The sequence below is a fragment of the Corvus hawaiiensis genome, chromosome 9, assembly GCF_020740725.1.
Source record: "Corvus hawaiiensis isolate bCorHaw1 chromosome 9, bCorHaw1.pri.cur, whole genome shotgun sequence".
In the NCBI taxonomy this organism is placed as follows: Eukaryota; Metazoa; Chordata; class Aves; order Passeriformes; family Corvidae; genus Corvus; species Corvus hawaiiensis.
In genome coordinates this window covers 13,899,685-13,927,614 of record NC_063221.1, presented here as the reverse complement: position 1 = coordinate 13,927,614, position 27,930 = coordinate 13,899,685, and the positions used below count along the sequence as shown (strand labels likewise).

The window sequence follows — 27,930 nt, the reverse complement described above, 5'->3', positions numbered from 1 at the left end:
TAGTCCAGTGCGCTGCGGCGGGCGGGGCGCTCCGGCGGCTCTGGCTGTCACACGCCGAGCGCGCTGCGCTGCCGCCCCCGCCCCGTGCCGGGCGCTGCCGCAACAGCTGCGCCGAGAGCACCCGGCATCGCAAGCAGAACGCGAGCGAGCGGCTGGCACGGGACGGATACGAGTTCACGTTCGGGGTGTGTTGTGTTTCATTAGCGGGCGGCGCAGCCCCGAGACCGAGCAGCCTCCGCAGCCCCGGCCTGGCCCCCGGCGCGCCCCCTCAGCCCCGGTGCCCGGCGGCGCAGGCGCGGTGGCGGCCGGAAGCGGCGTGTGGGCCGGCCGGGCAGCGCTCCCGATCCGCCTGCCCGTTCTGCCGGCCCGGCGCGCCGCGGCTCCGCCGCCGGAAAGATGCTGCCCCTCTCCATCAAGGACGATGAGTACAAGCCGCCCAGGCTCAACCTGCTCAGGAAGGTGTCGGGCTGGTTCAGGTGAGTGGCCCAGGGCGGGCGAGGCCGGGCGCTGCCGGCGCCGCGGCCGAGCCCCCGCGGAGGGGCTGTGCCGGCTGGTGCCGAGGCGCCTGGGCCGCCCGGCGAGCGGGTCCGGCCTCCTGGCGCTGTAGCGGCGGACGGTGACCCGCGGTGTGCTCCGTGCGCAGGTCTATCCTGGCGGACAAGACTTCCCGCAACCTCTTCTCCTTCCTCTGTCTCAACCTCTCCTTCGCCTTTGTGGAGCTGCTCTACGGCATCTGGAGTAACAGGTACCGGGGCGGGGGCGCGGCGGGGCGAGCACGACTGCAGCGCGCAGGAAGCGGCGCGTCCCGCCCGGCCAGTGCCACGTCTCCTCTCGGCGGGGCCGGGCCTCCTGGCTCGCCGTCCGGAGGGGCCGCTCGGCAGAGCCTGGGGGCGGCTGGGCAGCTTCCCCTGACTGGGACCGCTCTCGTGGGCAGCGACCGGTGCCGCCATCCCCTCTGCCGGGTCCCGGCGACGCGGGGGAGGCGCTCCGGCTGGCGGGCGCGACTCGACGCGTTGCGGAGGAATGCTGTTTGGAATTGCTGTTATGCTCGGTGCTTTGCTGAGGAGGAAGCCTGGCTTTGGCCTGATTTACGGGACTCGGGGGCTGTAGCTGCCGCTTGCCGCAGAGATCCTCTGTTGGGGAGTGTGGCTTCGTCTGTAGGTTGATTCCTGGATATCGCTGACTCAAACATCCTTGTCTCGAGGGCAAAACAGGAATTGATGCATCCTTGTATAGCTGAGTGGTACTTTACATAGCACAAAAATTCACAAGAAAATGGAAGAGACTTGACTAAATTGCTCCTGAAAAATCTGTAGCAAAATAAAAGTGGAAATGCAGAATAACTTCAGTACTGGTGTATAGTATAAAGGTAGAGAACAGGCACTGGTGCCAGTATTTCCATCATGCTTCATTAGTGATAGAGAAGTTGTTTTATGATGATATTTCAGTCTCTGTTAATAGTTCAGTTCAGAGTGGACTGGCATGGAAATGTCATTTAAGTCCTGCAGTGTCCTCTTTACCAAAAGCTGTACTATAGACACAAATTACTGGAGCTCTTAAAAGTCTTGAGTGACTGCAGCATGTGAATTCGGAAACGGTTGCATCCTAATATTTGCCATGTTGTTCTGAATCTCTCAAATGACACTATAAAATCCTTAACCTTGATTACAGTAATTGCTACTGTGGCACCAGTGAGCATGCAGCACTGTCATGGGTACAGACTATCTTGGCAGCACCCAGATAATTTTGAATGTGTTTGGTTTAGGCTTTGATGTTGATTCACTTTGCAATTGTGTGAGGGTTATTGTATGCATAGTCTGCCTATTTGAGTATGGATTTTTTTTCTAGTAACTCAGCAGATGTAAATATTTTTCTTAGCTGTTCTGATACAAAGAGCTTTGTGTTCATGTGACTTTGTTCTGATGTCTGTCTTTTTAAGTGTAACAATTTTTTTTGGTAGTATGACCATAAAAAGTCCTGTATATGAGAAAACTAAACTGAGAAACTTTAGTGACACTTAGAGAACTTTGTCACTGAAGAATCTGGCATATTGGAATTCAGAAGGCACTTACTTATTTTTGTTCATACTTGAGATTAAGAATTAGGATTTGCTGCATAGCCATTAGTTGAACCTTTCATTTGTATTTCAAGTCACTAGTGTTAAGTATCTCTAAGCCTAGATTTTGGGCTAGAACAAAACAGTGTGTTAGTAAGCACTTTAGTAGACAGGGGTAGCAGAGAACATAATGAGGAATGTCTTCAGTCAAAGCAGACAGGTCATGCCTTGGAAGAGCAAACATGTAACAAGCAAACAAGGAACCCCATAGGGAAAATTATTTTGTCATTTTGAAGACACAGTTCCATTGCCCTTACAGTTCTCCTGAGCTTCTGTTTGCCAAATAGGTTATTTCCTGAACTCACATAAGAGTGTTGTCCTTCCTCTGTCAGGCTTGGCGCTGCAACTACTTCTCTGGGGAGCCTGTTCTAGTGCTCAGCCACCTGCTGGGTGAAAAACCTTTTCCTAACGTCTAATCTAAACCTCCCCCGACTCAGCTTCATGCCTTTTCCTTGAGTTCTGTCACTGGTCACGAGTTTGCTGGCTGAGAGCTTGTTTGCTTGTTTAAGGTTGAAATTTGCTACATGTGCGCATTTGTTTAATTTGATGTTAAACTAAATCAGCTGTGGAAGTGTCTTTATTTAGACACAGTGTGTCTGAGTACAGGGTTTCTACTAGCTTATACTCTGGATGATGTGTTTGGTTCTAACAGGAATTCTTGCATGAATCCCATGTTGCTGTGGTTCACCGTATTGCTGGTCATTGACTGGATCGCTTGATTACTTTAGTAATCACTTTGCACCCCTTTTTTCTAAGGTCTTGTTACTGTACAGGTCACTTTAAAAAAGCCTCAGATGAAATGAGATTGGTCTCTTACCAGTCTTCCTGCCATTTGTGCAGCTCAATCACTTGTAGCTGTACCTATGATACAGAGCATGGTTATGCCAGGAGGTGAATTGCATTGCAGATGCAGTCTGCTGACCCCTGCTGATAAATCCACATGCCTCTGGCCACCTGCAATTGTTAGCTTAGGTCTTGAAAGCAGTGCAGGTGTATTGGTGTTGCCCTTAAGGTAAGTCTTGCCTTAGTGAGACTTGGCAGGTGTGAGCGCTGTGCCGTGATAACTTGCTGTATGATTTCTGGTTCTAGAACTTGTATGGGATTTTGTTAGAGTCGCAGTTCTTATACACTTCTCTTTCCCGGAAGGCTTTATAAAAGAAAAAAGAAAGAAAAAAACCCACCAAAACCCAAATACCTCAGAAAGCAGTAGCTCTCTCTGTTTAGCCATGCTTATTCCTTCCATTTCATAATCATTACAACTTAAGTTCCTGTCAGTAATTGCCTTCTACCTGAATATTTGGTGTGCTTTGTGGTGTTTTTTTTTTTCCTCACTGGATCTTCTTAACTGCTCAGAAACAAACCTAAAATGAGCTGTTTCCCTAAAGATGTCACCTGGTTTTGGGAAGGGGGAAGATGTCACTAAACCCCTTTAAGAATTCAATAGCAAATTCCATTTTGGTGCTTTGTAGGCATCTAGCCTATGGGTCTTGTTATCAAGTTTGTTCAGAACAGCTTCATCTCTCCTGCTTCGGTGGCCATAGCACCTAAGGACAATTTACCATGTCATCATTCCTCTGCCTTATATGTTACAGTTGTGTGTATGTATAACTCTGTATGTATCCATAAAGTATATATGTAACTATATAGAGCAAGACACTTGTTCTCTTTCCTTTCCTTCAAATCTACTTCCAGTGTTGAGTGTTTCATCTGGAACACTTAAGATTACTGTTGTAATTGTTTTCAGTAAGGCTGAAATGGTTTGGCTTTTTAATGTGAAGTGGTGGAATTTTGGCTAATGAAACTGTATTTGACTTCAATGTGAGTATGCAACTATCCTCTAGAACTTGTTAAACCAGTACTTGCTTCTTGTGCTTGAGTTTCCAAGAAGTAAGTTGTGTATGTAATGTATTTATTCTTAGATAACCAAATGACTGGGAAAATTGAACTTTTGGGACTATTGACTAACAAGTGCTCAACAGTACCTCTGTATCAAATGTCTTTTAAAATATGAAGCAAATTTTTTTTGTTTCAATGCATGTACTTCCCTGCAGACTTACAGAACCTGTTCATGAGTACTTTGGTAAACTTTGGCAACTCTTGTGTGTGGTGTTAACCCCAGTTTACCTGTAGCCTACAAACTGATACAAGTTCTACTGACTGGCTAACTCATGAACTAATTTAAGTTGCTTTGAACTTTTTAGCATGCTGGTTTCCTTTAACTGTGTTCGTCAATCAATATTGACATTGGTCTTTGAAATAAGCCTCTCAGCCTCTAATTCCTTCAGCCTCTAGATCTCAGAGGTGTGTATCTTCTAGTCAGTGCCTTGCCACTGCTAAGGCAAAGATTTAAGGTTGAATTATATTGATGAGAGATGTGGCTGTGGGTACATCTACTCCAGGGATTTTGGTTTGTGTCAGTGGAAACCACCTTTCACTATCACCAAAATCATATGCTAGGAGGATATTTTTGCCAAGCACTCTTCCAAAGTGCCTTCCCTAAGCTGACAAAAGCAGTTTTGGCATCATATTTTTGTTGGTGATGAAGTGTGGATGTCTCTTTCTCTTCTGTGCTAGCAAAACCATGCCTGAAGCTTAGAAACAGTGTATTTTGCCAGTGTGTAAAAGATTAATGTCTGTGGGGTTTTTTTTTATTTTTCATACTCAACATGTAGCATATGAAACATAACACTTTTCCTGTTCTCTTCCAGTTTAGGTCTAATATCAGATTCTTTTCATATGTTTTTTGACTGTACTGCTCTATTGGCTGGATTAGCAGCTTCAGTTATTTCAAAATGGAGGTCAAACGATGCTTTCTCATATGGGTAAGAAACTCCAGGCTGTTACCTTCATGTATTATAGTAAATGTTTAGATAGTCACTTTTCACTGTACAAACAAAAGCTTTTTGCAGAATGTGGAAAAACTTTGTTGAAAGTGAAGGGTTTTTTAAGGTGAGCTATGTCAACATGTAAGTTAATATCCCACTAAAAAGGATAAAAATATGAGGGCATTGCTTTTGGGAAGAAGGTTTATCACTTCCAAGATCTCTCTGATCATGCTAGTGGAAACAAGTTACAGAGCAGAAAGTTGCCCTGCCTTGTCATGTTTTAATGGTACCAGTGAAGAACGAGCAGCCACATCCTGGGTTTGTCCTCACAGTGCAGTGAGGAGTGCGACAGCGATTCCCAGACTGCTGGTGTCCCACTCCTTCTTTGGAACAGGAAGTTACAGCTGAAAGGAGCTAAGTCTCAGTGATGCTGCATTGGAGATTATAAACTAAGATCCTTGGAACCAGCAGGATTTGGAGCTGTGACTGCTGTTAATACAGAGCCTCAAAGCTGAGGTGTGTCATCCCATACTGCCTTTGGTGGATTTACCTGCTGCAGCTGGCATTTGACAGGCACTTGGTTCCACTGAACGTTGCAATTGTGCCCCATAAAACAATACTGGTGGTACAATATTATTAGTTGGTAATACTGACTAACAGCAAGTGAGTTGCAACATGGGCATTCCCCACAGCATTATTGACTTGAGTGTCAGCACTTAGCTTCAGCTGCCTTGCTTATGTATGAATCATATAGTTTGAAACTTAAAGCACAGTTTAATTTAGGTGGAAGCTCCAGTGTGCATAGAAATCAATTTAGAGAGAATCGTACCATGAACTAATTGCAGTGAAAGCAAGTTCTGTATTCATTACTGCTCAGCATTTAAACAGCTGGTGTTCCATTTATCAGATAACAGCCACACTTTGTTAAGTCTGATGTTTGCTACAGTGAAATTACATGTTGTTCTAAGCTGGCAGTTTGTCATTGTCAAAATTTGATGTTAGAATGATTAATTTCTACTTAAAACTTTTACTAAAATTTCACCTTTGAGAGGGGAAGCAAATTAATATATGTCTGTTTAATATTAAACCTAACTTGACATCAGAAAATGTTGATTAGATTTCGCATGCTTATCTTAGTTTGTGGCTTCCAAATATGCGTTTATACCATAACTTCGAGTAGACGTAATCTTAAATGGAAAGGTTTTGACACTGGAAGATTTCTTTCATCTCGGTCAGGGAATGGCTGATCTGGATCAGGTCTCTGTCAAAATACAACGTGGCCAGTTTTATATAGTCATCCATAATTTATATGCCATCTTCCATGTAGCAAATCCCTGTGTAATAAAACTGTTTGAGAGCTAGAAGATTGCACTCCAGTCTCTTAAGTTCTACTTCTAATTTTTAGCGTTTAAACGAAGGTGGAAATATCTGCTATTGCTTTTTTTTTTCTTGAAGGTATGTTCGAGCAGAAGTACTTGCTGGTTTTGTAAATGGTTTATTCCTCATCTTTACAGCATTCTTCATTTTTTCTGAAGGTGTTGAGGTATGTTATGAAATCAATTACACTATTTCATTCTATAATTAATATGGATAAACATTTCTATTTTTACTAGGAATAAATTATTGAAATTAATGAATTGAAAAATTAAATTATGTTCATAGTTGATTAAAAATCTGTGATTTGAACAGAGAATGGGGCCATCTGAAATTGCTGTTTCATGACAGAGAAGCCCAGCTTTTTCAGTTTATTGGTACTAGCTTCTTAAATAGTGTATTTTGTTTATGTGTAAAGATTCTGTGAGATGGAGCCTGTCCCTTTTTTTCATCCAGTTAAGGATATTTTAGAAGGATCTTCACTTCTCATTGTTAAAGAACAGATGAGGCCAAGAAAGAAAGGCCCAAACTAGTCATTCAGAGGAGAGAAGTTAGTCATAAGTAACATTCTGTGAGGTTGGACCAGCTTGTTAAAGAAAGAGCACTGTTTTCCAAATCTTGAAGTCTGATATAAATGGCAAATAGTGATAGGTTAAACATTTACAAGGGCTTTTTTCTTGAATTTGTTTTACATGATGGTTCAGGTGATAATTTCAAGATTGAAATTTAGACATTAAGGGCAACATCAAGGATTAAGAGCTAATCAGCTTCAATTAATAATTTTACTTTTTAATGGGAAATACACTGTAAATTTGTTTAGACTTCTAGTTCAGAGTAAGTCTCTTGAATTTTCCTTTTGCTAACAGAGAATTGGGAAGAGCTTTCAGGAACATTTTTCTACATTGTTAGGCCTGTAAATACTTCACAATCAGTTAAAGCTGGGCTGAAATTGCCTAAAAGCCTGGGAAAACTTTACTCCAAATCTAGATACAGGAGCAAAACTTACTACAAAAATTAAAAACAATGACAGGGTCAAGGGCAATGTTGAAACATAATTCTCTTCCTGCTGATCTGAGCTCCCATGCTAAGTATTCTCTTTGCTTGTGAATCTCTCTCAGTTGCTTTAAAATTTTACATCTGCTAGAAGTTTTACTGTCTTGCTATTTACTGCCTGCACCTTTCATCCTTGTGGAGAGATGGTGAATGTTTTTCTCTTCTGCCAGTAGTAATTTACACTCATCAATACTTAGCTCCAGATGCAAATTGTATTAGGTCTATAATGTCTCATGGGGAAAAAAATTCCAGAGGAAGTAGGGTAAAAAAGAATTGAAAAAAAAAATCAATCTAGATTTGAGAACTTCTAAAAAATGTCATAATTTGTTCTCAGTCTTCATTTCATTGCCCTCATTGCCTCACCTTTCTAAGGAGAAAGGAAGAAATGGCATTCTAGTCTCTTGGAAGTCTTACAGATGGTGACTTAAGCAATCCACATACTGGAACAAACCTGAATGTTTTCAAATGGTGTTGAGCCACATCCCACAGCATAACTCAATCTTATGATAAAACTGAGCTAGACTCTTGAGAATATGCTACTGTACTTTCACAGCTTTAATAATAGAACTTTATTTTCAGACAGTGAGATTTGGTCTGTGTATCATCCCAAAAACCGAAAGCCCAGAATAATTTTAAAGTATGTCTATATATATGTTATGTATAAGAATGCTCCTGTATCTAAGTAGTTTTTTGGTGCCTTTTAATAACGTAAAGAGATTGTAAAACTCTATGTTTGCTTTTTGGTTTGTTTCATTTTATTTTTTTTTTTTAGAGAGCACTTGAGCCTCCCGATGTGCATCATGAGAGACTTCTTCCTGTTTCTATACTAGGATTCATTGTAAATCTCATAGGAATATTTGTTTTTCAGCATGGAGGTCACGGGCATTCACATGGCTCTGGTAGGATGTAACTTCCAGTACTGTTTCCTTTAGTGGCAGCCTGTGTTCCAGGACCTTATTTACCCCCAATGAGAACCCCAGTATTACATTTGATGTCTTGTTAATGGCAATCCTAGCCAAATGTGTTTGTGACCTCTTCTTGCATTGTTGACTTCTGTATTTTATTACTAGCCCTGGTGTGCCACTGTTGTACTTCTCATGTTAATATCCATTAACTGGAACACCTAGAAGTCCAGAATCTGCTTTCTGGAGTTAATGCACTCTTCTGCACCTTACTGAAAGAGATTTGCAGAGCATCTTTTTGGACAAATTTAAGCTGTACTTAAGCAAGGTTGTTGCTGGAAAATTTAGAAAACAGTATCTGAACCAAACTTTAAGCATGAGATGATTCTGCTTCAGATGCTTCTCAGCTTAGTGTCTTTTGAATTGAAATGCAGAATTTATTTGTCTAAATACACGTGGTAAACACTCTGGGGTTTTTTTCTGCAAAGCCTATGGGTCTCTCTTTGAGCTTAACATATAAACTTACATATACTGGTGAAAGAACATAGTCTTTGGTCTTTAAGCAGCAATCTAAGCTTGAATTTTTAATCTGTGAATGACAGTCAATTTCTGGTTTCTTAAAACAGCTATTTTTAAAGTGCTTATATTTAATTAGGTGTACATTTTTCAAATTATATTAAAAGTCTAGCACAAGTCTCAGAAGTGGGAATGTATAAAAGCACTTCTCAAATCTGGTGTATTTTATGTGTACATATATATATATAAAATAAGTCTGCACAGCAGAGCTGTAGATGACAAACAGCTTGTGTTAAGTTTCTTAACTTATTTAAAGGCATACTTTAAGATGACCTAAAAGATGAATAGGTTTGAGTAGCTGAGAAACAAATGTAAGTGTACTTTTATTCATCATTTATGTATTCATCATGCTCTGATGGTGATATTTCTTTATAGGGCATGAGCACAGCCATTCTCTATTTAACGGTGGTCTCAGCCATGGGCACAGTCACGGAAATCATGGGCACAGCCACGAACATAAACATTCCCATGGACACACTCATGGTCACGGCCATGGACACTCTCATGGTCAGGATTATTGTCATGGTAAGTACTGAGTTGATGCCACAGACCATCCTGACTCAGTCTAAATCTGCTATTAATAATTCACTGAAAAAAAAAAAAAGAGTGTGCTGGCAGCTTATTGTGATTATACCTGGACATAGCTTCATTAAATGTTTGGTGTGCTCTGCAACTAGCATGTTTTGTGGCTCATTTTGTGTTTCACTTGCAGTAATTTCAGTGTTAGTTTTTAAAGATTTTGCTTTACCTCTGGTTTTTGAATGTTCACCGTAATGTTATGTGTTGGCAAAAGATGGAACAGCTGTATGCTATTGCAATATAGTGAAATTAGTTATTAAGTGCCCTGTTTCATTTTTTTCATTAAAATCAATAGACAAAGTTAAACTGCTTTGCTGGTGTTCTCCATTTGAATAATTTTACAGCTCAAGATATTAGAAAAAATGAACCAATGAACTTTGGGTACTTAGGGATTGTTAGTTGTACTTGGTTTGTGGTCTCAAGTGAGACTTTCCCCATTTTGTGTAGTTGTAATCTCTTTTAAGATGGTTATGAAAAAGATACATGTTATGTTAGCTATGCTTAAATCTTTTCTATGAAGGCAAACAATCTGAGAAGAGACATTCATGCAAAATATGATCAGAAGCCCTCACTATGGGAGAAGAGATTGTGTAGATACCACCTATTTGAAACAGTGCAAATGAAAGCCTTGTGGTAATGCAGGGTTGTCAGTCCTTCCTGCCTAAGCCATAAGCTGGGAGCTGATGTGACTCAAAATGTGCACATTCAGAGCAGGGAATAGTGTGAGACGTGGCAGACAGGAGGTGAGAAGGAGTGTAAAAATATTTACTTGTCCCTTCCCTGCTATTCTTAGAAAATTGGCATTTGTTTTCCAGTAGTTCTCCTGGAATTTGGTTGGAAAGCAGGAGTTCCCTGCTGCTGCCTCTTCCATACTTTCCCCATGGCCCTCACCCTTGTAGACCAGTGAATGTAGCTCTCTGTTTTGTGCAATTTGGTGTTCAAATCATCTGTTGTGTAAATTATTGTATATCTTCACGAGAAGCCTTTTGCTATCCCTTAACAAGTTTTTCTTAAAATATCTTTCAGATTAATGCTACAGAGTCATTAATCTGCTTGGATGAGAAGATTTTTTACTTACTACTTCTTTCTCCAAGTCTTATCCTTGTTGTCTTACATTAGGTATAAATGCTTGCTTAAGTGAAGTATTTCTGGTTAGCAGATTTATTTAAACCTACTCTTCTCACTTGTGTACGTGCCTTGGTTTCTTGAGGGGGTCTTATTTTGTTATATACTAGCAAGGTCTTCCCTCTCAGTTTGTTTTAATTAAGAACAAATGTATATAATTTATTTTTATATATACATAGGTAGAAATCTATTGTGTGAAGTGATGTTTTATTTAAAAAAATGCATTTTAAGACTTAATTGCTGCATTAAAAAACAATAGCTTGAGTAAAAGCTGGTCATTGTGAGCAGCCTCTGTTCAAGACATTTCCAAAAGGAAGAGTGTAACAGAAGGACCACTAGAGAGAGCCTTTGTCTAGGTTAATATGTCAATAATTGTCTTCCCAGATGACCATTCTCTTGAAGTGATGGCTGGATCCAGCAAACAGATTTTACAAGGTATGATGAGAATAAGTATGATGGTTTATTGGTTTTATCAGTCTGCCTGCCTGGGTCTATCACACGTGTTTTAGAGGGTCCCTCTGGATAAATGCCACGTTTTTCTTAAAGGAGCTATTTAATGAAGTTCCATTCCCCCTGTAAATAGCTCTGCTGTACTCTGTGCATGACATGTCAAGACATTCACAGAAGTCTAAATGTAGTGCAGTGTCAACACAGTTTAAAAGAGACATCCCAAAAGTTGGGATTCAGCTTCTGTTATTGATGCTGAAAAATCAATGAAAAACTAGGAAAGAGTGGTTAAAAGCAGAAACCTAAGGAGCCTATTTGCAATATATGTTCTGTAACATGAAGAACAATGTGATTAAGATAGAAGGTATTTAAAAAATGCAGATTGATGTAATTGTTAAAGAGTACCTGAGCTTAAAATATGCATTTCATCAAGCTCTTAGAGTTGGTTTAGAGCAGATGGTAATGCATCTAAATTTCTTGAAGTAGTATTGGAGTCCCTGATCTCCTGAGCATTAGTTATGGATAATTTAGATGTTGGTTTTGATCTTTGGTTGGCTGTTTGTTGGTTTTGTTTTACTTTTTTTAAATGTTCAGAAGTTGAAGGGAGACAATTATGAGAGGTAGGAGGTAGTAATTATTTGGCATACCCAAATGTACGTAGGGTTTTCTCTCATGGGATGATTTTCTGGCTTGTTTGTAGTCCTTGAAAAGGAAACATTTACACGTTCTTCCAGAATTTACAGTACACCATAGTATGTATATGTATACTCAGTATTTCAGTTGAAGATACTCAAAAGTCAGTCTTTTTGTGAAAGATTCATTTTAATTGAAGCATTTTAAAAAGACATGGTTTTATTTTAATTTTTCAATATTGAGTGAAAAACCTCACCAAGTGATACAAAGTCCATCACTCTTGAGACAGTCACTCACAAGCAATTACCTCCCACCAGCAGATCACTGCCTAGGGAAGTCTGACCGACAGCTACTTGGAAAAGACAGCACTCTAGTCTTACTGGGGAGCATGGTGTTGGGTGGTGTGGAATATCCCTCTGGTCCGTTTGGATCAGCTGGCCTGGCTGTGGTGCCCTCCCAGCATCTTGCCTGCCCCAGCTTTCTTGCTGTGGGGCTGTGAGAAACAGAAGGCCTTGGTGCAGGCTGCTTTGGAGAAACCTGGCTCTGTCCCAGCCAGACCCAGTACAAATGTAGACTTGGAGAAATCCCCAAAGAGCTGGTTTATAGTCGTGTGTTGTTTTTAGGAGAGGGGATTATCTGTCTGGAGAATTGCATTCAAGAAGCTGTTTCTGAATGACTTCCAGTCACTGCCAGCAGAGAGCTCCAAAGGCTAAACTTTGACTAGCTGCAAAGTATGTGTTTCTTTGTACTTGAAGGCAGTGTTATTCTTCAGAGTAAGAGTAAAGCTTTTCATGTCTGCAGCATAGTTTAATTCTCAAAACTATTTGTCTTGGATTTCTTTGCCAAGTAACTTCTAGAAGGTGTTGTCAGTTAAACATTGGCATGTGTCAAAGCTTCACAGAACTGTTTCTTTTAACAGTCTGGCCATCTTATACAGTACTCACTACTGTAGGCATCAGGGACTATGAGTTTCTGTGCTATAATATGAGTGGGTATTGAATGAGAAAAGTCTAGCTGCAGCTGTTAATCACTGTTTAACTTAATAGCCTTGCTATGAAATACTTATTACTGCTAAGTGCAGAAAAGAATGTAAATTCTTCAAATGGCCCATATTCCACAAATACATTAAAATCTTTGCGTGTTGGACCCAAAACTGACCACAAATTTAACAAGTATAGATTGTATTATCTAGTTCTTGAGACTTCTTTTTGTAAAACATCTCTGAAATGCTGCATTAGCTTTAAGAATAGCAAGTTGTAATGGTATCACTTAATCTCTTACAGGTGTATTTCTGCACATTGTGGCAGACACGCTGGGAAGTATTGGTGTAATCATATCTGCTATACTGATGCAGAACTATGGTCTAATGATAGCAGATCCTATTTGTTCAATGCTGATAGCACTACTTATAGGTGTAAGGTAAGTGTTGCTATCACTGGTATTTGGTAGTATTTTTGATGCTAGTTACAGCAGAAATTACAGCTCAGAAGAAAAAGGGTTTTTGTTATGCTAATGACTTATAACATTTGCTTTTCTTCCAAGAGTGGTGTGTTACCTCTGTTCTATACAGCCGTTCTGGTGAGCTCTTACATGAGCTGTCTTTCTTTCCCTTTTCCTCAGCTACAACTTCAGCTCTTAAATCTGCATATTTTGTCCTTCTTTGCATAATAATACAAAAACGTCTTTCAGGTTCAAACTGTAGAAAGATTCATCTCTGTATTTAGTACATGCTTATATAAACCAGTGTACTCCAGTAAATGGAGCAGAATGCTTTCAGGGCAGCAGAGTTGAGACTGCTGGCACAGGATGTGCCCTTGTCCTTGACAAATCAAGGCTGGTAGGTTTTAATTTTGTTTTCTTACCTCAACAAGAACTTTTTATTTGTATTTGTACACTGAGACATCCTTATTCCTTTTAAGATCTGATGGAAATGCTTCAAGTACTCCTGGACAAGATCACTGTAAATGTGAAGCTATTTGGATTAGACTGGTCAAGAAAATATTTCATTCAGTGATGCTATGAGGCTTTTTTGGCAGCAGTTTCAGTGGTGGCATAGGGTAGCATACCACAACTCCAGTTACAACCTAATAACTGAACACCTTTGTCTGTTCGGCAGTGGTGAGTGTCATCTGATGAACTGCAGCTGCTTATGCTCATACCATGTATGGCATGTTTATGGCTTGTGCATGGCAGCATTCACAGGATTGTTGATGTGAATCTCCCTGTTTGTCAGAGTAGGGCAGCAGGCTTCAGACACAACACCCACAGAACTGTCGGTGATAGAAATCACTATTAAATCACCACTTTAATATAAACTTCGGAGATTTTGACTTAAACATTCTGTAATTTCATAAATGACAAATTATTACAAACTACTTCTGTTACTGAAATCTCAGAAAATGGGAAAGAAAATGTGCATGTTTCCAAGGGGGAAGGAACTATTGCTGAGGTAGAGGTAGTGGCTGGCTAAAACACAGGTTTTCATACACTTTATATTTAAGGGTCTAGCTTTGTGTACAGCAGAAAATATCATATGAATGACAATTCATTTTTTTCTTCCATTCATACAGTAGTTGAAATAACACTGAATTCCATAACAGAGGTGTCATAATAATGCTGTTGATAGGTTTTCTAGCACAGATAGAAGGAACATTTGAGACCCGTGTTCTATGCTGAAAATGCTGGAGAAGTTCACTATTTGATGTGTTTTTTGATCTGATGCCAGACTTCAGCCTGTGATGTTATTTTGTTGGTCCTTGATGCTATAAATGATCAGTAGAATAATTCTGCTATCAGTGCAGTCAGCTGCATCTTAGCTGATAGAAGCAAGCCTGCGTTTCTTGCAGACTGACACATCCTGGCACATCAGCGGAGCGAGCACTAATTGCAGGGTTGGGTGGTTTTGTGATGATATTTTGTTTTCTAAGCAGTCCAACAGACTTAACTATTGATGGTTTTGCTTGAAATGCACTTTAAGATTATAAATTAGATAACTGGCAGTTTCAGATGGATATTGAGAACTTGAGTGCCTTTCTATGGTGTTTGACTTTAGTAATCTTCGTTTACACTTCTGGACATAAAACCACTGTTAATTTTGCCTATTCTTCACTATGCTGTGTTTGAAGTGTTCTTTAAGAATTAGCACAAAAAGATTTTCAGATTTTCCCATAAGGTGATCTTCTGTAACAGTAATATCGGAGCCCAGGTGATGCTTGCTAGGATATATAATAGTTTTGTACTTAATCTTTTACAGTCACCTAAATCTAACCTAGAGAAAAAAAATTTACTGAAGTGCTGTGAAATTTAAAATTTGAGGGGAATAACACTGCAGAAATACTTTAAACTGGTCATGGCAAGAGCTATGTCTAGTTCAGGGTGTGAGGGGGATTTTGGGTTTTGTTTGTTTGGGTTTTTTTAATTGTCTGTCTGCTCATGGGATACCTGTGGGTTTGAGGTGGGAAGGACATAATTTTTTGGGGTAAATCTGGCTTCAGATTGAATAATTGTCTGCTGTTTCAAATGAATATTTGTCAATTTTGTTTGTATCCCTTTTACTAGTTAAACCAACTAGGTAAAGTGGAGTAAGACCATGTGTGTGCCCCAACAAGCAGACCACCCATCCACGGGTGTTTAAAAATCAGGATCTGTTCTGTAATCAGGATCTTTGTGGCTGTAATAAAAGAAGCATAGTTTTGAGCCAGAAATGCAAAAGCCAGTCTGATAAAGTCATTCAAAAGTTTTAATGGTGTTTGGGGACTTTGCCCTAGTTGGAACTGTATTCTCCAAGTTACTGCTTAATGGTCTGAGTTTGACTTACAGAGTGTGCAGGGTATGAGTAGGGGGTAGGTTAGATCCAGGATTCCTGTTTTTCTGTTGTCTTGTTGGGGGTTTTTGTTGTTGTGGGGTTTGTTTTAGTTTGGTTTTGTTTAGGGTTTTGGTTTTTAATCTGTATTCTTTCTATGATACTTTTGTATAAAAAGAAGGAATAAAGGCAGAACAGAAATCCTTATTCTCTTTTATGGAACTATGTCTGGTGAACTGATAGCATATCAAATCTGTTGGATGAGAATGCAAAGGAAAATCACGGTTCTTAATCTAGGATTGCTTGTGTCTATGTGAGATAACTGTTCATTCGTTTTCGATTGAGTGTTTGCTTGCTTCAGTGTTGGGCAGCTCTCCCTGGTTTATTCAAGCCTTGCCTGCTCCTATTAGTGGGTCCTCTCCATTCAGTTGTTTGAAATGATGGCCACCCTTGCAAAAGAAATCACAAAAATACCTGTATAAGATGACTGAAAAACTTACTGGGGCAGTGTAAAGCTGTACAGACTCCACGTTGTAACCTGTTTTATCTTGTGTAAGTGCAGAAGGGTTAAGAAATGCTTCTTCAGAGAAGTCAAGCAGTGCGTTTAAATCAAATGGTTGAGCCTTTTTGTAGACAGCATCTCTAATTAGTGCAAATTGTCAGCTGCTGACACAGTTGCTCTGTTGCTCTTGTGATTCTCTGCTAAGACTGCTCTAGGGTGACATTCTCTGCCTAACTCCTCGTGAGTTAGCACAGAACATTCTGACTGCCCAGTGAAAATCCTGTGTGGGATCTGAATTTTCCTGGATGCAACCACTAATATCTAATGACTCTTTCTTCGATTATTCTCTACTATCTTATGCAAGTAAAGCATAAATAGGACATGCTTAAAATAGACAAGTCTGTCTTACCACCATTTAAAATTTTTTTTTAACAAAAGCTTGACTATTTCATTGTAGTTCAGGCTGGCACTCTTCAAGTTTTTTCCAAGGTGTTGTCCACATAATTATATATGCATTGAATCAATAAACAATTTCTCAAGTCTCTAAACTGCTTTCAATATTTAAAACTAAATATTCATTTAGTTTTTAACCTTGGTATTCTAAGCCTTATTCTGAAATGTTGAAGCAATTTTAGTATTTCAGTCAGCTATGTGAAACTAGTCACCATGCAAAAGCCACAACTGGTATAAATCAAGTTTGTCCTAAACCACTATTAGACCCACATGTTTCTAGAAAGGCACAGTAGACTAAATCTGATACTAGATTGCATAGAGCATGCAGACTGCATATTAAGTGGTCAAAGAAATGAGGCAATTTACTTCAGTCATTTAGTGAAGTTGTTTCCACGGGTTACATAATTTTTTGCATAAAATCTAGAGCTGCTTGAACATGATACAATATGAAAGAGCTTCAGGGGAAGGTGTGCCAGTAACATTTGGGGTCTTTCATGTTTGAGGCATAACAGTATAAAAAAAATTACTTTTTTTTAATGAAGTGCTGCATTCACTAAGATTCAGAAGGAACTTTCTATAGCAAAACTCCTCCAAACTAGTACGTTTACTGGTGGTGTTATTTTAAGCCATTTTTGCTAAATGTCAAGCACTACCTTTATTTACAGGGTAATGGTACCTGTCAGCCTTGCTTGAGAATCAAGGTGCTACATTGTTATGAGAACAAAGAATTCAAAATCAGTAAAGCAAATGTTAAACCTGTGGTCTTTGTCTTAAGCAAAGCTTGTAGTCTGATTAAAATTGCCATTGCCTAATAAAAAAATTTTATTAAAGTTCTGAACTAGGCCAACACTCTTCACACTGAGGATATGGATGGTGGCTGGGGAAAAACCCGGAATTTGGAAATCTGGCTGTAGATGTTGAGCTATGGTATTTGAAGAACCATAGCTGGTCTTGATCCTTAGCAATGTTTGTTTACCTTCCATGAAACCTGTCACAAATACCTTCTATTTTCTGTAGTGCTGAGAGCACTGAATGAATTTCCTGCTGTGCTCTGCATGCAATGTCTGTGTAAAGGGTTCTTTACCCAGAGTTGTTTTCAGCTTTGCAGTCCAAGATCATGACAATGCCAGGGTCTTGCTAGCTATGCCTACAGAAACAGTGGCACAAACAGGATGGCACTGGAAGGGGTATGAGTAGTATCTGAATGTGATGCAGGTTAATTAAGAGTTTGATGCTTTCACTCTTAACTTTTAATCAATCCATGTGTAGTAGTGGCAGGCTGGATTTATCATGTTCATCTCAATAGTTAGTTTGTTTTTATTTGTTGGAACACCTTTCACTTCTTCTGTAACAGTTTGTGTGGGAATGTGATGTGCTGTAACATTAGCTGCCTTTGCTTTTCTGGCTTTTGTAGAGAGTATGTTTTTAACCCAAATCTTGCTGTGGGTTGGTGCCTCTTTCAAATTTTATTGTCTTGTAAAAGAGTGTGGTATTTTAGATTTAAGGCTTGGTAATCAGAAAGCAATGGAATTGTCTCTAATAGCAAAGCTTACTGACTGCTTATGCATGAGAATGCTTTCCACTTGGTGACAATTCAGCATTATTTGTTTTCCTCAATAATCTTATAAATTAAAACAAACAAGGGGGGAAGCACCAGTGCAATAGTTGCTGTGGAGGCAGCCGCATGGTTTTTTTTCACTAATGATGAAGCCAAAAAAAAGAGAGAGCTTGGTCAAAGTCTCTAACCATATTTTCAGCCTGCTTGGTTTTGTCATCTTCCCTAACGTTTTCTTCAGTCACATGAAATGGAACTGATATTTCTAGTGCCTCTTAGTGATTAAGTAATACTGGTTTTAGTTAATGTTTGAGAAAAGAGCATACTCTCTGGAGTCTTGGTTTTTAAATTAAAGGTTTTATACTTCAGTAATATGCATGAAACAATGGAAAACATCAGGCGTCATAAAACAGGATTCTGTTGTTTGTTGTGTTAGTTTGGCTTACAGTAAGACTACCACGTAAGTTAGTATCCCTTGGATGCAGAGGGGCATCCATGTCCTTCTTTGCTCTGAACAGCATTTGTGAGGGCCTGTCCCGTCACTGCAGCTGTCTTTTGGCCTTTTCAGCTTTGCAAAAGATAAACTTTGTATCTGAACACTGGCTCTAAGATAGAGGAAGAAGGTGTGACCCGGGTTGTGCGTCAACTTTCACTAACAGCATCAAGCCACATCCTGGTTTACCTCTATTCTTTGGACTTTCAAGGTGTTCTTAGCCTGTCTCTTCAAATCTACTTGACAATTAATTTCTCTTCCATCAGATAATGTACAACAGTTTTATTAAATGATGTAAATAAGTTGTACAAATTAGACATTTTTGTTAGCTTTCTTTCATGGCTTTTCTCACTTTTAGTGGTATGTTTCAATAAAAAGGCAGACTACTATGTTCTCTATTCTTTTAGTTGATTCCCTGGGAAAATAATATGCAGCCTGTATGTGTGTGGTTTTTGAAACCTTTGGATGCATAAGTTACAGAGGCTTTGTTAAATTTATGGGAATGGAGTCAGTGTTCAAAACTCTTGCATTCAGTTTGCATCCTGAACTTGTGTATTGGTCTTTCAAGGTTTTTATTAAGAAGCAAACGTGCATTTTAAATAGGGAGTTAAACTGAAATCAATTCAGCAGTGGAGTATGTTGGCAGCTCCACCTCCCTTTGATGTAGTGCTTGTGACACGGACATTATTTAGTGAGATGGGTTCATTAATAAGAGAACCTTTTTTCCCTAAACTTCTGTAATCCACTGTAGAATGTGACACTCCAATTAAGCTTCCTTTAGACAGATTGACAGTTATTGCATTGCTAACTGTTTGTCTTGGTGACAGGTCCAGTTCAGGCAACTCCTGGTCCTAATGCTTGCCCCTAATTGCTTCTATCTCTGAACCGATGCCTTGGTGGCAGTGCAAACGTGGGAGGCCATGTGCTAGAGAGCACCAGGCAGTGAATTTGGCTAGAACAAGCATTGTGCCTGCAAGAAGACTTAATTTTAGGGTGGTGGTTTTTCCAGGGGTTCATTAGACAAGAGTCACGCAGCCTCTTGCTCCCTCCCATCCCTGGCCAGGGTTTAACCAGGGAGTGAGCTGAGCAGTCCATCAGCCAGCACTGCTCCCATGTTCAAATGGAAACACCTTTTTTAAAATGGTTAGGTCATTTGTTCACATCTGCAAATACACAGCTGGTCTGTGCTGTGCATTCCACATCACTTCATGAGATTTTAAACAAAGCTTCTGCAGTGTCCTTTAACAGCTGGTCCAGTTAATCTCTTACAAACGTTTTAGGTGTGCTTTTAATCCCATAACTCCAGGTAGTGTAGCTGTGATGCCAGTGCTGAACTCTGAAATGCAGCTTACAATTTCTGAAATACATAATCACTTTCGGTCCAGAGTGTTAGGTGACTTGTATGCTCTTGAAATTAAATTGCTCTTTGAGCTTCAGTGTTGGGCTACAGATATTTGTCATCCACTTGAAAATTTTAGAATGTGCTACTGAACCAGACATGATGCACTACACCTAAACAAAAAAATCACCATGCTGAATGCTTAATAAGAGTATAACCTTTTAGTGGTAGCTTCAGGGCATAGGCTTACTGCTCTCCTGGTTTTATTAAAAAACAAAAAGTAATAATGACAAAAAAGGGTATTAAATGTCTTCTTAGTTTGCTGATTAAACAAGACTATTTGGCCAGGAGGGAACCTCTAATTGCTTCCAAATGTTTAACCCTTGAGCTTGGATGAGACCCTACACTTAGTTTACTTCAAGAATATGCCAAGTTGTCTGTTTCTGACAAAATAACTCTGTTGTAGCTGGACTGTTCCACAATAATTTTGTTTTATGATTGCCCCATTATTATCTTAGTTCATAAGAAAAATATGCCTTAACCCAAACACAGAGGCAAACCCCATTTCAGTTGAGTATTTTTATGGTTGTTTGTGAATGATTTGCCATTGAAGTTGGTTTTGAGCTATACAGCTGCTTTGTTGTATAACTTCCAAGACACTAAGAGATTTCCTCTCAAATCCCGTGATTAAACCATTAATCTTTTGTGACTAGCCACTAGTTAACTCTGTGGAAACTGTGAGAGAGAAATAGTCTTGCCTTTGATAGGACACCATAGCAATTTTGTCAATGCTTTTATTTTCTGTACTGGTATTTCATGGCAACTTTCTCAGCTTCTGGTGGAAGAACTGAAGAAAAATTTTTCAGCATTAAGGAATCTTAGGTTGCTCCTTGCACCTTTTGAAAAAGTAATAATAGCTAATTTCCTTTTTTCTTTCTAGTATTGTTCCACTTTTAAAAGAATCCATTGGGATTTTGATGCAGAGAACTCCTCCTTCTCTGGAAAATGCCCTGCCTCAGTGCTACCAGAGGGTGAGCTGTTAAGCTGTTTTTGCTCTGACTGATCAAGCTGCTGACTGACTGAGCTTCAGCTGTGTGTATGTTTCATGGCAAAATTCCCACATTTGCAAAAAGAGCAGTTTTAATTGAATGCCATCTCAAATCCAGTAACTGACTTTTCTCTCTTGAACACCTCTATTTTCAGAAACAGTTTCAGTAAAACACATGTAGAATGTAAATGCAGCAGAGTACAAAATCACAACACATACACAAAATCATCACACAGACACAAATCCTCTGTATGTTTTCATCTTCCTTACAATAACAGAGATAGTAATAAGAAGTTCTGGTAAAAGATCACAAAATGCCCAGTGAACTAGAAGTAAAAGAATGCATTGGCTTTTATAATATTTTCTATTAAAAAAACATAGTACAGACAAATATTTTCTGAAATACACTTTCTAAAATTTGCCTCTATTTTTAGGTGCAGCAGTTGCAAGGAGTTTACAGTTTACATGATCCACATTTCTGGACCCTCTGTACTGATGTTTACATAGGGACTTTGAAGTTATTAGTAGCTCCTGATGCTGATGGAAGGTGGATTCTAAGCCAGACTCACAATATTTTTACTCAGGTATGTCTTATCAGTAGAAATCACATCTCAAAGTGTAAATTGCTTGTCATGTGATGTGACGTAATTCTTATCAGGAAAGGTTGAATATTTCTGAGTTTGGTATCTGTTTTGAAAAGCTTCTCTGCTCCAGCTGTATAGAACAATTTCAAAATACTCAGTTGTGTAGATGGAATTACTGTACCTCTCTGCATTAGTTTTTCATGCCACTTTATGGAAATAACAGATGTAATTGTCTCAGGTGTATCCAGTTTGGTTGATCTATATTGGCCTATAAGGAGCTAAGAAAATAGATGAGGCTTCTCTTAGCTTAGGGTTTCTCACAACAGACTGGACCTACTCAAAGCTACTCATTGGCTGCTTGCACATGTGATGGCTTTCTGGATAAAATCATAATGTAGAACTGGTTTGAACAAGTCCCACGTTACGCTCTTGTGCTTAGCTCCATTTTAACCTGACAGTTCTTCAAGCAGCTTGCTTTTCAGGAAGTGGCACAAAAGAAAGTAAGAAGTGCTTTTGTGCAGCTTCACGTGTGGCAGTTATTTAGGATGAATCAGAAGAGGTAATAATGGCAAAGCTAATGTTAATACATCATTATGTGTGTGCACTTGACTGTGTGAAGAACTCCATGCTCTCTGAGTGATGTGCTAAATGTAGGAGATGAATTACAGAAAAATAAGACATTGAGGTTTTTTGCTAGGTCACTTACTGATGTGGGCTGATGTTCAGGACAGGAAGCTGCTTTGGCTTTACAGCATTTTTAACCCTCCTTCCCTTTTCCACAGGCAGGAGTAAGGCAGCTTTACATACAGATTGATGTTGCAGCCATGTAGTGAACTTCTGGAATGGTGCTGTTGGACCAAAGTTTTCAGTACTGTACTGGTGTACCAACACTTCTTGAAACAGAGCCTGCCTCCACCACGTCCGGAATCGACTGAATAGATTTCTGCCCTCGGGCTATGGATGGAGTTCACTTCTAAGGAGTAAATATTGAATGAATGTTATGGACTTCGGGTCTTGTTTTTTTGGGGGCCCCTAAACTCGTAAGTTTTTGAGGGTTTTTTACTTAATAAGATTGTGGTACTGGAAACCCTGTCATGTCTTCAGTAAAGCTGCTGAAACCACTGCTCATTCCCATAAAACCAGTGTTATCAACAATTGGAAACTTGTTTTGTAGACAATGTCACAATGGCTGACATGCTTCAATATAATTGTATGTTTGTACAATTGTTTGTACTTTGCAAACTTAATGAACCAAACCATATTGGGTTTTCAAAGTGCCTTTTATATCAGGAGAGCTATTTGCCAGCATAAATACGGAGCATCAAAGGGTTTTATTACTTTTACAAGTAATCTTGTATGCAGTCTGATTATTTACTAGTGATGTATGTGGGGGGGTTGTGTACTTGCATAACTGTAGATGTTAGACTTCCATTATATTTGCATCTTACCAGACAGAAAAATTCTAAATGTAAAAGACAAAGCTATTGTGAAGAGACTTGCTTCTGAGACAAGCTGGGTATTTTGTTGCACATGTCTTGTGAAAATTATTTTAGTCAAAATATTAGATTTAACTCCACTTCTTAGTCTCTTCATACTGTTGAGAGTAATGAGACATTACATGATGCTGCTCATGGGCACAATGGGCAGTTGAAGGAGGATGCTGGTGATGGAAGAAATGCTTGAAGTTTTTTATTTTCGAAATTATGTGGTGGAAAAAACTAAATCCTGAAATTGTGAAAGCTTAAGTCTCCTTGATTTTAATAGGTTGTAATAATTTTTATTAAAGTGATCAAATTCAAATTTTGCCTTTCCAAATACTGAAAATGGTTGTTTCTGGTGGTTATACCTGAAATGGAAATAAGGACCACATTTCATGTTGTTTAAGCTTATGCTTTTTCCAGGTTGACAAATCTTACATCTTTGACTATTTTACTGTAGCCTTGTATGTTTTCATAGGGGAGAATGTTCTCAGTGCTGTAAGGGTTATTAGATTTGGGTTTTTTCCAGAAACATTTGTCTGTCATATATTTTCTAGCATTTATAGTCATTTCACTCAGATATCTGAGTGTCTTTTTCAAAAGCAATCTGCTATGCTTGATATTACAGATGATAGTTCCACTATGCTGTAGTAGTTCACTTAGTAATGGAAGACTTTTTAAGAGGACATTTTACAAAGAGAACGTGGTGGAGTAAAAAGCAAGACAGGCATTCTTCCGAGAAATCATAGCTTCCACTGATTGGTATGGGTTTTCGATTAATTTTGGTACCTGTTAAAGGTAATAGTAAAATCAAGGCCCTGAGAAGCTGACAATGTCTGTGTAGTAAGTGCTAGGCACTATGAAATTACTGAAGATTGATTTGCAGAAATGGTTTGTTTGCCACTGATATTGTTGAATTCATCACAGGTATTAAGAGTTTCTTGCATTCATTCTGTTGTTCCTATATAGCACCTGATTTCTTTTTATGTGAAAACACAACACTTGCCAAATTTGATACGTGATTCCTGAATTTTCCAGCTGAGATTTTGAAACATGAATGTTGATTTTGTCCATATCTTGGGGGTGTACTCTTGTGCTTGGAACTGGAAACCGGGTGCAAAATAAATGGCACCTGGTTTAAAAATGGTACAAAGTCACCTATAATATTGGTTTTAATCTTTGCAGTCTCTTCCAGTCTTCAGATCCTTCCATTGCCTATTTCTGATCCTGTTTGTTTTCCCTGCAGACGCAGGTGCAGTGTCCTCCCAGCAGGCTGCATGTTCCACATCTCTCTTCCCTGGCCTCCTGCCTGGCACTCTGTCAGGCTCTCTCCCTGTCCCACCTGGAAGATGCTGTGCCAGGCCCAGAGTTCCTGACTGAAAGGTGGAAGTTACATGGCATGGGGTGGGGTGCAGCAATCCGTTGAGCAGATTTGAGCGCTGCAGTTTAAGATACCGTGTGCATGTATGTTCACAGACAAGGTGATTAAAATCTGGCTGTGATTATAGGGTGGAGGTACTGTTTTGTAGTGTGGTGCATATAGACTGCTGCTTGCTGGCTGCCAGAGGATTTCCTCATTTTTTAATAGTTACTGTTACTGCTATTTGAGGCTAGAGAAGATCAGTTGATACCACTTTAAAGGCAAGCACCAGACAGATGCATTGCAATTCTGTCATGATCCAAGAGCAGGCTTTGGTTTAAGTCATCTTTATACCAGCATGTTTCAGGACAGACTATTCCAGGACTTGTTGAAATACTGTAGTCCTGCCCAAGTTGCTGAGCTTTGCCACTATTTTAGTTTCTTAATGAAAAGTTTCCAAGTGAGAACCTGGCAGAGTGGCAGTTTGTTTGGTGGTGGTGATGGTATTCTTTTAAATGTACATCTGCAAACTTTTTTAATATGGGAAATGGAGTGAAACAGCCTATAAGCCTGTTGAATTATTTTAATAACTTTTTGCTTATTATGATTTAGCTGATTGTTGGAAGCATATGTACAAGTCTGAGTTTTCTAGCTAAGAAAGATAGCACTTCATTATGTTTAAACTTAAAGAAATGAATCATTTATTTGTCAAATATAATTGGGGATAGTGTAGAGAAGTTAGATTCAAAATAGACTTTAAGCCTTTTTAGGCTTTCTGATAAAGGGTAAGCATCACAAAATTCTGCAAAACACAGTGTATGACATGTTTAGTCAGTAACTGCAGTCACATCTAGTATGGCAGTAAACAAGGGACATCTGATTTTTTTTTTTTCACCTACTAAGGGGATACTTGCTCAGGTTTTAGGAGAGTACAAAACATGCAGTTGAAAGCACAGTTTTCCTTACCCTAAAAGCCAAAGCACCATTATTTGTGTTTTGCTAATTACTTAACACTGGCTGCTTATGTAACACTTTGCTATTGACACTTTATTGGAGATGCAAGGCATGATTTGAACAAAGACTTGTGTGAATGATGGACATCCAGAGATGGAAGAATGTCTGCAGATCATGTGCTAAAACTCAGCTTCCTTGTATCCACCACTGAGTTTTGAATCAAGTTTTTAAAGTGTGGTTTTCTCATGTTCTCTTGTAGCTCATACTTTCTGTGCTTTTACTGGTCTGTCTTTGTGGGTTATTTTTTTCTGTGACTGAAACCAGTAACTTAAAACCCTATTGTTCCAAAGACCAAGCCTGCAAACTGCATGATTCTTAACACACCTACAGCAAAAAAGAAGATAAAACAAATGTTACAGAGTGTCTGTGTTAAAATGCCTCCATGTTTTTTGTGCTAAGTAACAGTGGAAAACTCTTAGGAATACGCGCAGTAAGGACTGGTCCTTTATAGGCTAATTGGGTAAGTCTACAGCTCTGGATGGACTGGCTCCTTACATCAGGAGGGTCCCCACAGAGAGCTGAGTTACTCGTGTGATTTGCTACCCTAAGATGAAAAGTAAATAAATGACTCTGCTTTTTGTGTAATAATGCTTACTAAAGCGAAAGTTTAGTTGTGTCATTAGTAAAAGCTGCTGACACTATTTTTACACAAAAATTGAAGCTGCTACTAATAAAATAGACCTTAGTGACTTAACAGTCGTAATTTACTTTTTTTTTAAGAAGTAAAGCAGCATTTAAAGGTGAAGGTAGGCTAACGGTTTCTCTTTTTAACTGTTGTAAGCGAACCTGTTTTGGGAATATAAACAAGACACAAGAGGGGAGAAGCTGCTGCTGAATTGCAGTTTTCTACCCTCTGCACACAGTCTGCAAACAAATTGTAAAGTCCATGGCTTTTCTTTCACAGTGCAGATTTCAGTTGCAGTTACACAGTGCAGATGTTCAGTTGCATGCTTCTATAAAATGCACTTATCCTTCTTCATGAAACAAGGTCTCTAAATACCAGTTCAGAGCAACAATTTTAGTTAATAATTAAACCCTGTCCTGTTTTCTCCAGCAGCCATCAGACTGCCACTCACTACAGTTCTTGGCTATCCCACCCCTTTAAACAGGTTTTTCTCTTTTTCTTTTTTCTTTTTCATTTCTCTCTGATCCTCAGTACAGACTCAGTAGTTATTTCCTCCTTTACAGTTCTGTGAAAATCCCTATCTGCAGCTTGCTGGGGTTCCCTTTTGGATTTGTCCCCGTTCAGGCTTTGTTGCAATGCCTGCCCCTGTTGGGACTTCCTTGGCCAGACACTGCTATAATGTGAAGCAATGCCAGCCATGCTGCGCCTGGCACGTGAAGACTGAGTCTTGCTGTGTGCAAATACTGCTCAATCTACTCGTCTGTCTCAGTGAGCCACAAAAGGTTCCTGCCTGTGTGGTAATTTGGCGGAAATAATGTGTAAAAGGAGCTGGGTATTTCACTTCCCATGTGCATTGGAGCCTCTCACATATATGCTGGGATCTTGTACAAGAGTTAAGTGAATCGCTACAGTATCTTGGCTGAAGTGTGAAATAATGTGAATAAAGCAATTGCCAAAGTCATTCCTGGTAGCATACAGCATATTGCTTGCCTTTACCTTTAAATTACAGGAATTACTCTTAGCAGTGAGCTTCAGTTGAATAGCAATGTGTGTGAAAGCACCTGTGAAGAAATCTTGCAGGTAACACAAGGCAGCTCACTAAAATTCTGAAGACTATGTATGATTTTGTTCTGGAATGCTAATGTTAGTAGCTTAGCCACGGCTTGTCCCAAGTGCAATATTAAGAAATTTTTAATGTAATCTTTTCTACTTGAATACAGTCTATATAAAATGTTAACTATCCTATATTGCTGAAAAGATATGGGATCAAATGTCTTTCCAATAAATCTTCAGTTTTAAAAAAAATATGCATATAGGTCTGCTTTGTTCTCATCATACTGTGAAGAATAATTGAAATAGCAACCATCATCATCTACTAGCTGATTTAAAGAGAATTCTTGTAGTCTGTTTGCTGAGACTTGGCTGGAGGTTAATTGTGGTTGCTGCAGTTGAGTCCAGCCCTTCATAAATGCTAGCAGAAATCCAGTTCTATTTTATGTTGCAGTCTTCTGAAATAAGAAATTCTGTGCAGCTTCTCACCCTGTTTCACCAGCTCTCCAACAGGAAAGTTCTTGGTTTTCTTTGGTTTAAAGCATTCTCACCTGTCTGTATTTACTCTCCCAAGGCAAACATGGACACAGACCTAAAAGGTTTTGCACACTAATGTTTTGTATTGGTAAGAGAACTCCTAGTTCCTGGAAAATTGAAAAGCGAAATTTAACATCTAATGCACTTATTACAGTGTATGCAGTAAGTTTGGTTAATGCACTACAGCAAGTGCTGCCACACAGATACCTGGTACTCTTCTTACCCTAATCAGCAGCCCAAGACTGATGTGGATGTCAATGACCTGAATCAAAGATTTAAAAGTTTCTGGAGGTGTCTGCATGGTAGAAGCTGATACCAGCAGGTGCAGTTTGCAGCCTCGGGTAGAAGCAGGTCCATCTTCCTGCAGTCTTGTCTTCTGAAGCAACCGAGTCTAACTGCAGTTAGACAAGTCTTAAATAGTCACAGCAATAACTTTATGCTGTTTATGCAATTAAATATG

The 27,930-nt window shown here is 39.3% G+C and overlaps 1 protein-coding gene across 1 annotated transcript; it reads left to right on the top strand.

The window, feature by feature from the left end:
• The first annotated feature begins 33 nt into the window (after positions 1-33).
• On the top strand, positions 34-27,618 carry SLC30A7 (solute carrier family 30 member 7). The gene is made up of 11 exons (XM_048312497.1): positions 34-476; positions 644-745; positions 4,825-4,938; positions 6,397-6,484; positions 8,141-8,267; positions 9,222-9,371; positions 10,935-10,985; positions 12,914-13,049; positions 20,715-20,805; positions 21,257-21,406; positions 22,189-27,618. The coding sequence occupies exons 1-11, from the start codon at positions 397-399 to the stop codon at positions 22,234-22,236; spliced, it is 1,137 nt and encodes a 378-aa protein (XP_048168454.1). The 5' UTR covers positions 34-396; the 3' UTR covers positions 22,237-27,618.
• Positions 27,619-27,930: the final 312 nt, after the last annotated feature.

Bases quoted from the DNA above. Each gene is read 5' to 3' on its own strand.
- SLC30A7 (XM_048312497.1), top strand. From the start codon at position 397: ATGCTGCCCCTCTCCATCAAGGACGATGAGTACAAGCCGCCCAGGCTC. The intron at 477-643 runs GTGAGTGGCCCA...CTCCGTGCGCAG, and splicing joins AAGGTGTCGGGCTGGTTCAG to GTCTATCCTGGCGGACAAGA. The intron at 6,485-8,140 runs GTATGTTATGAA...TTTTTTTTTTAG, and splicing joins TTTTTTCTGAAGGTGTTGAG to AGAGCACTTGAGCCTCCCGA.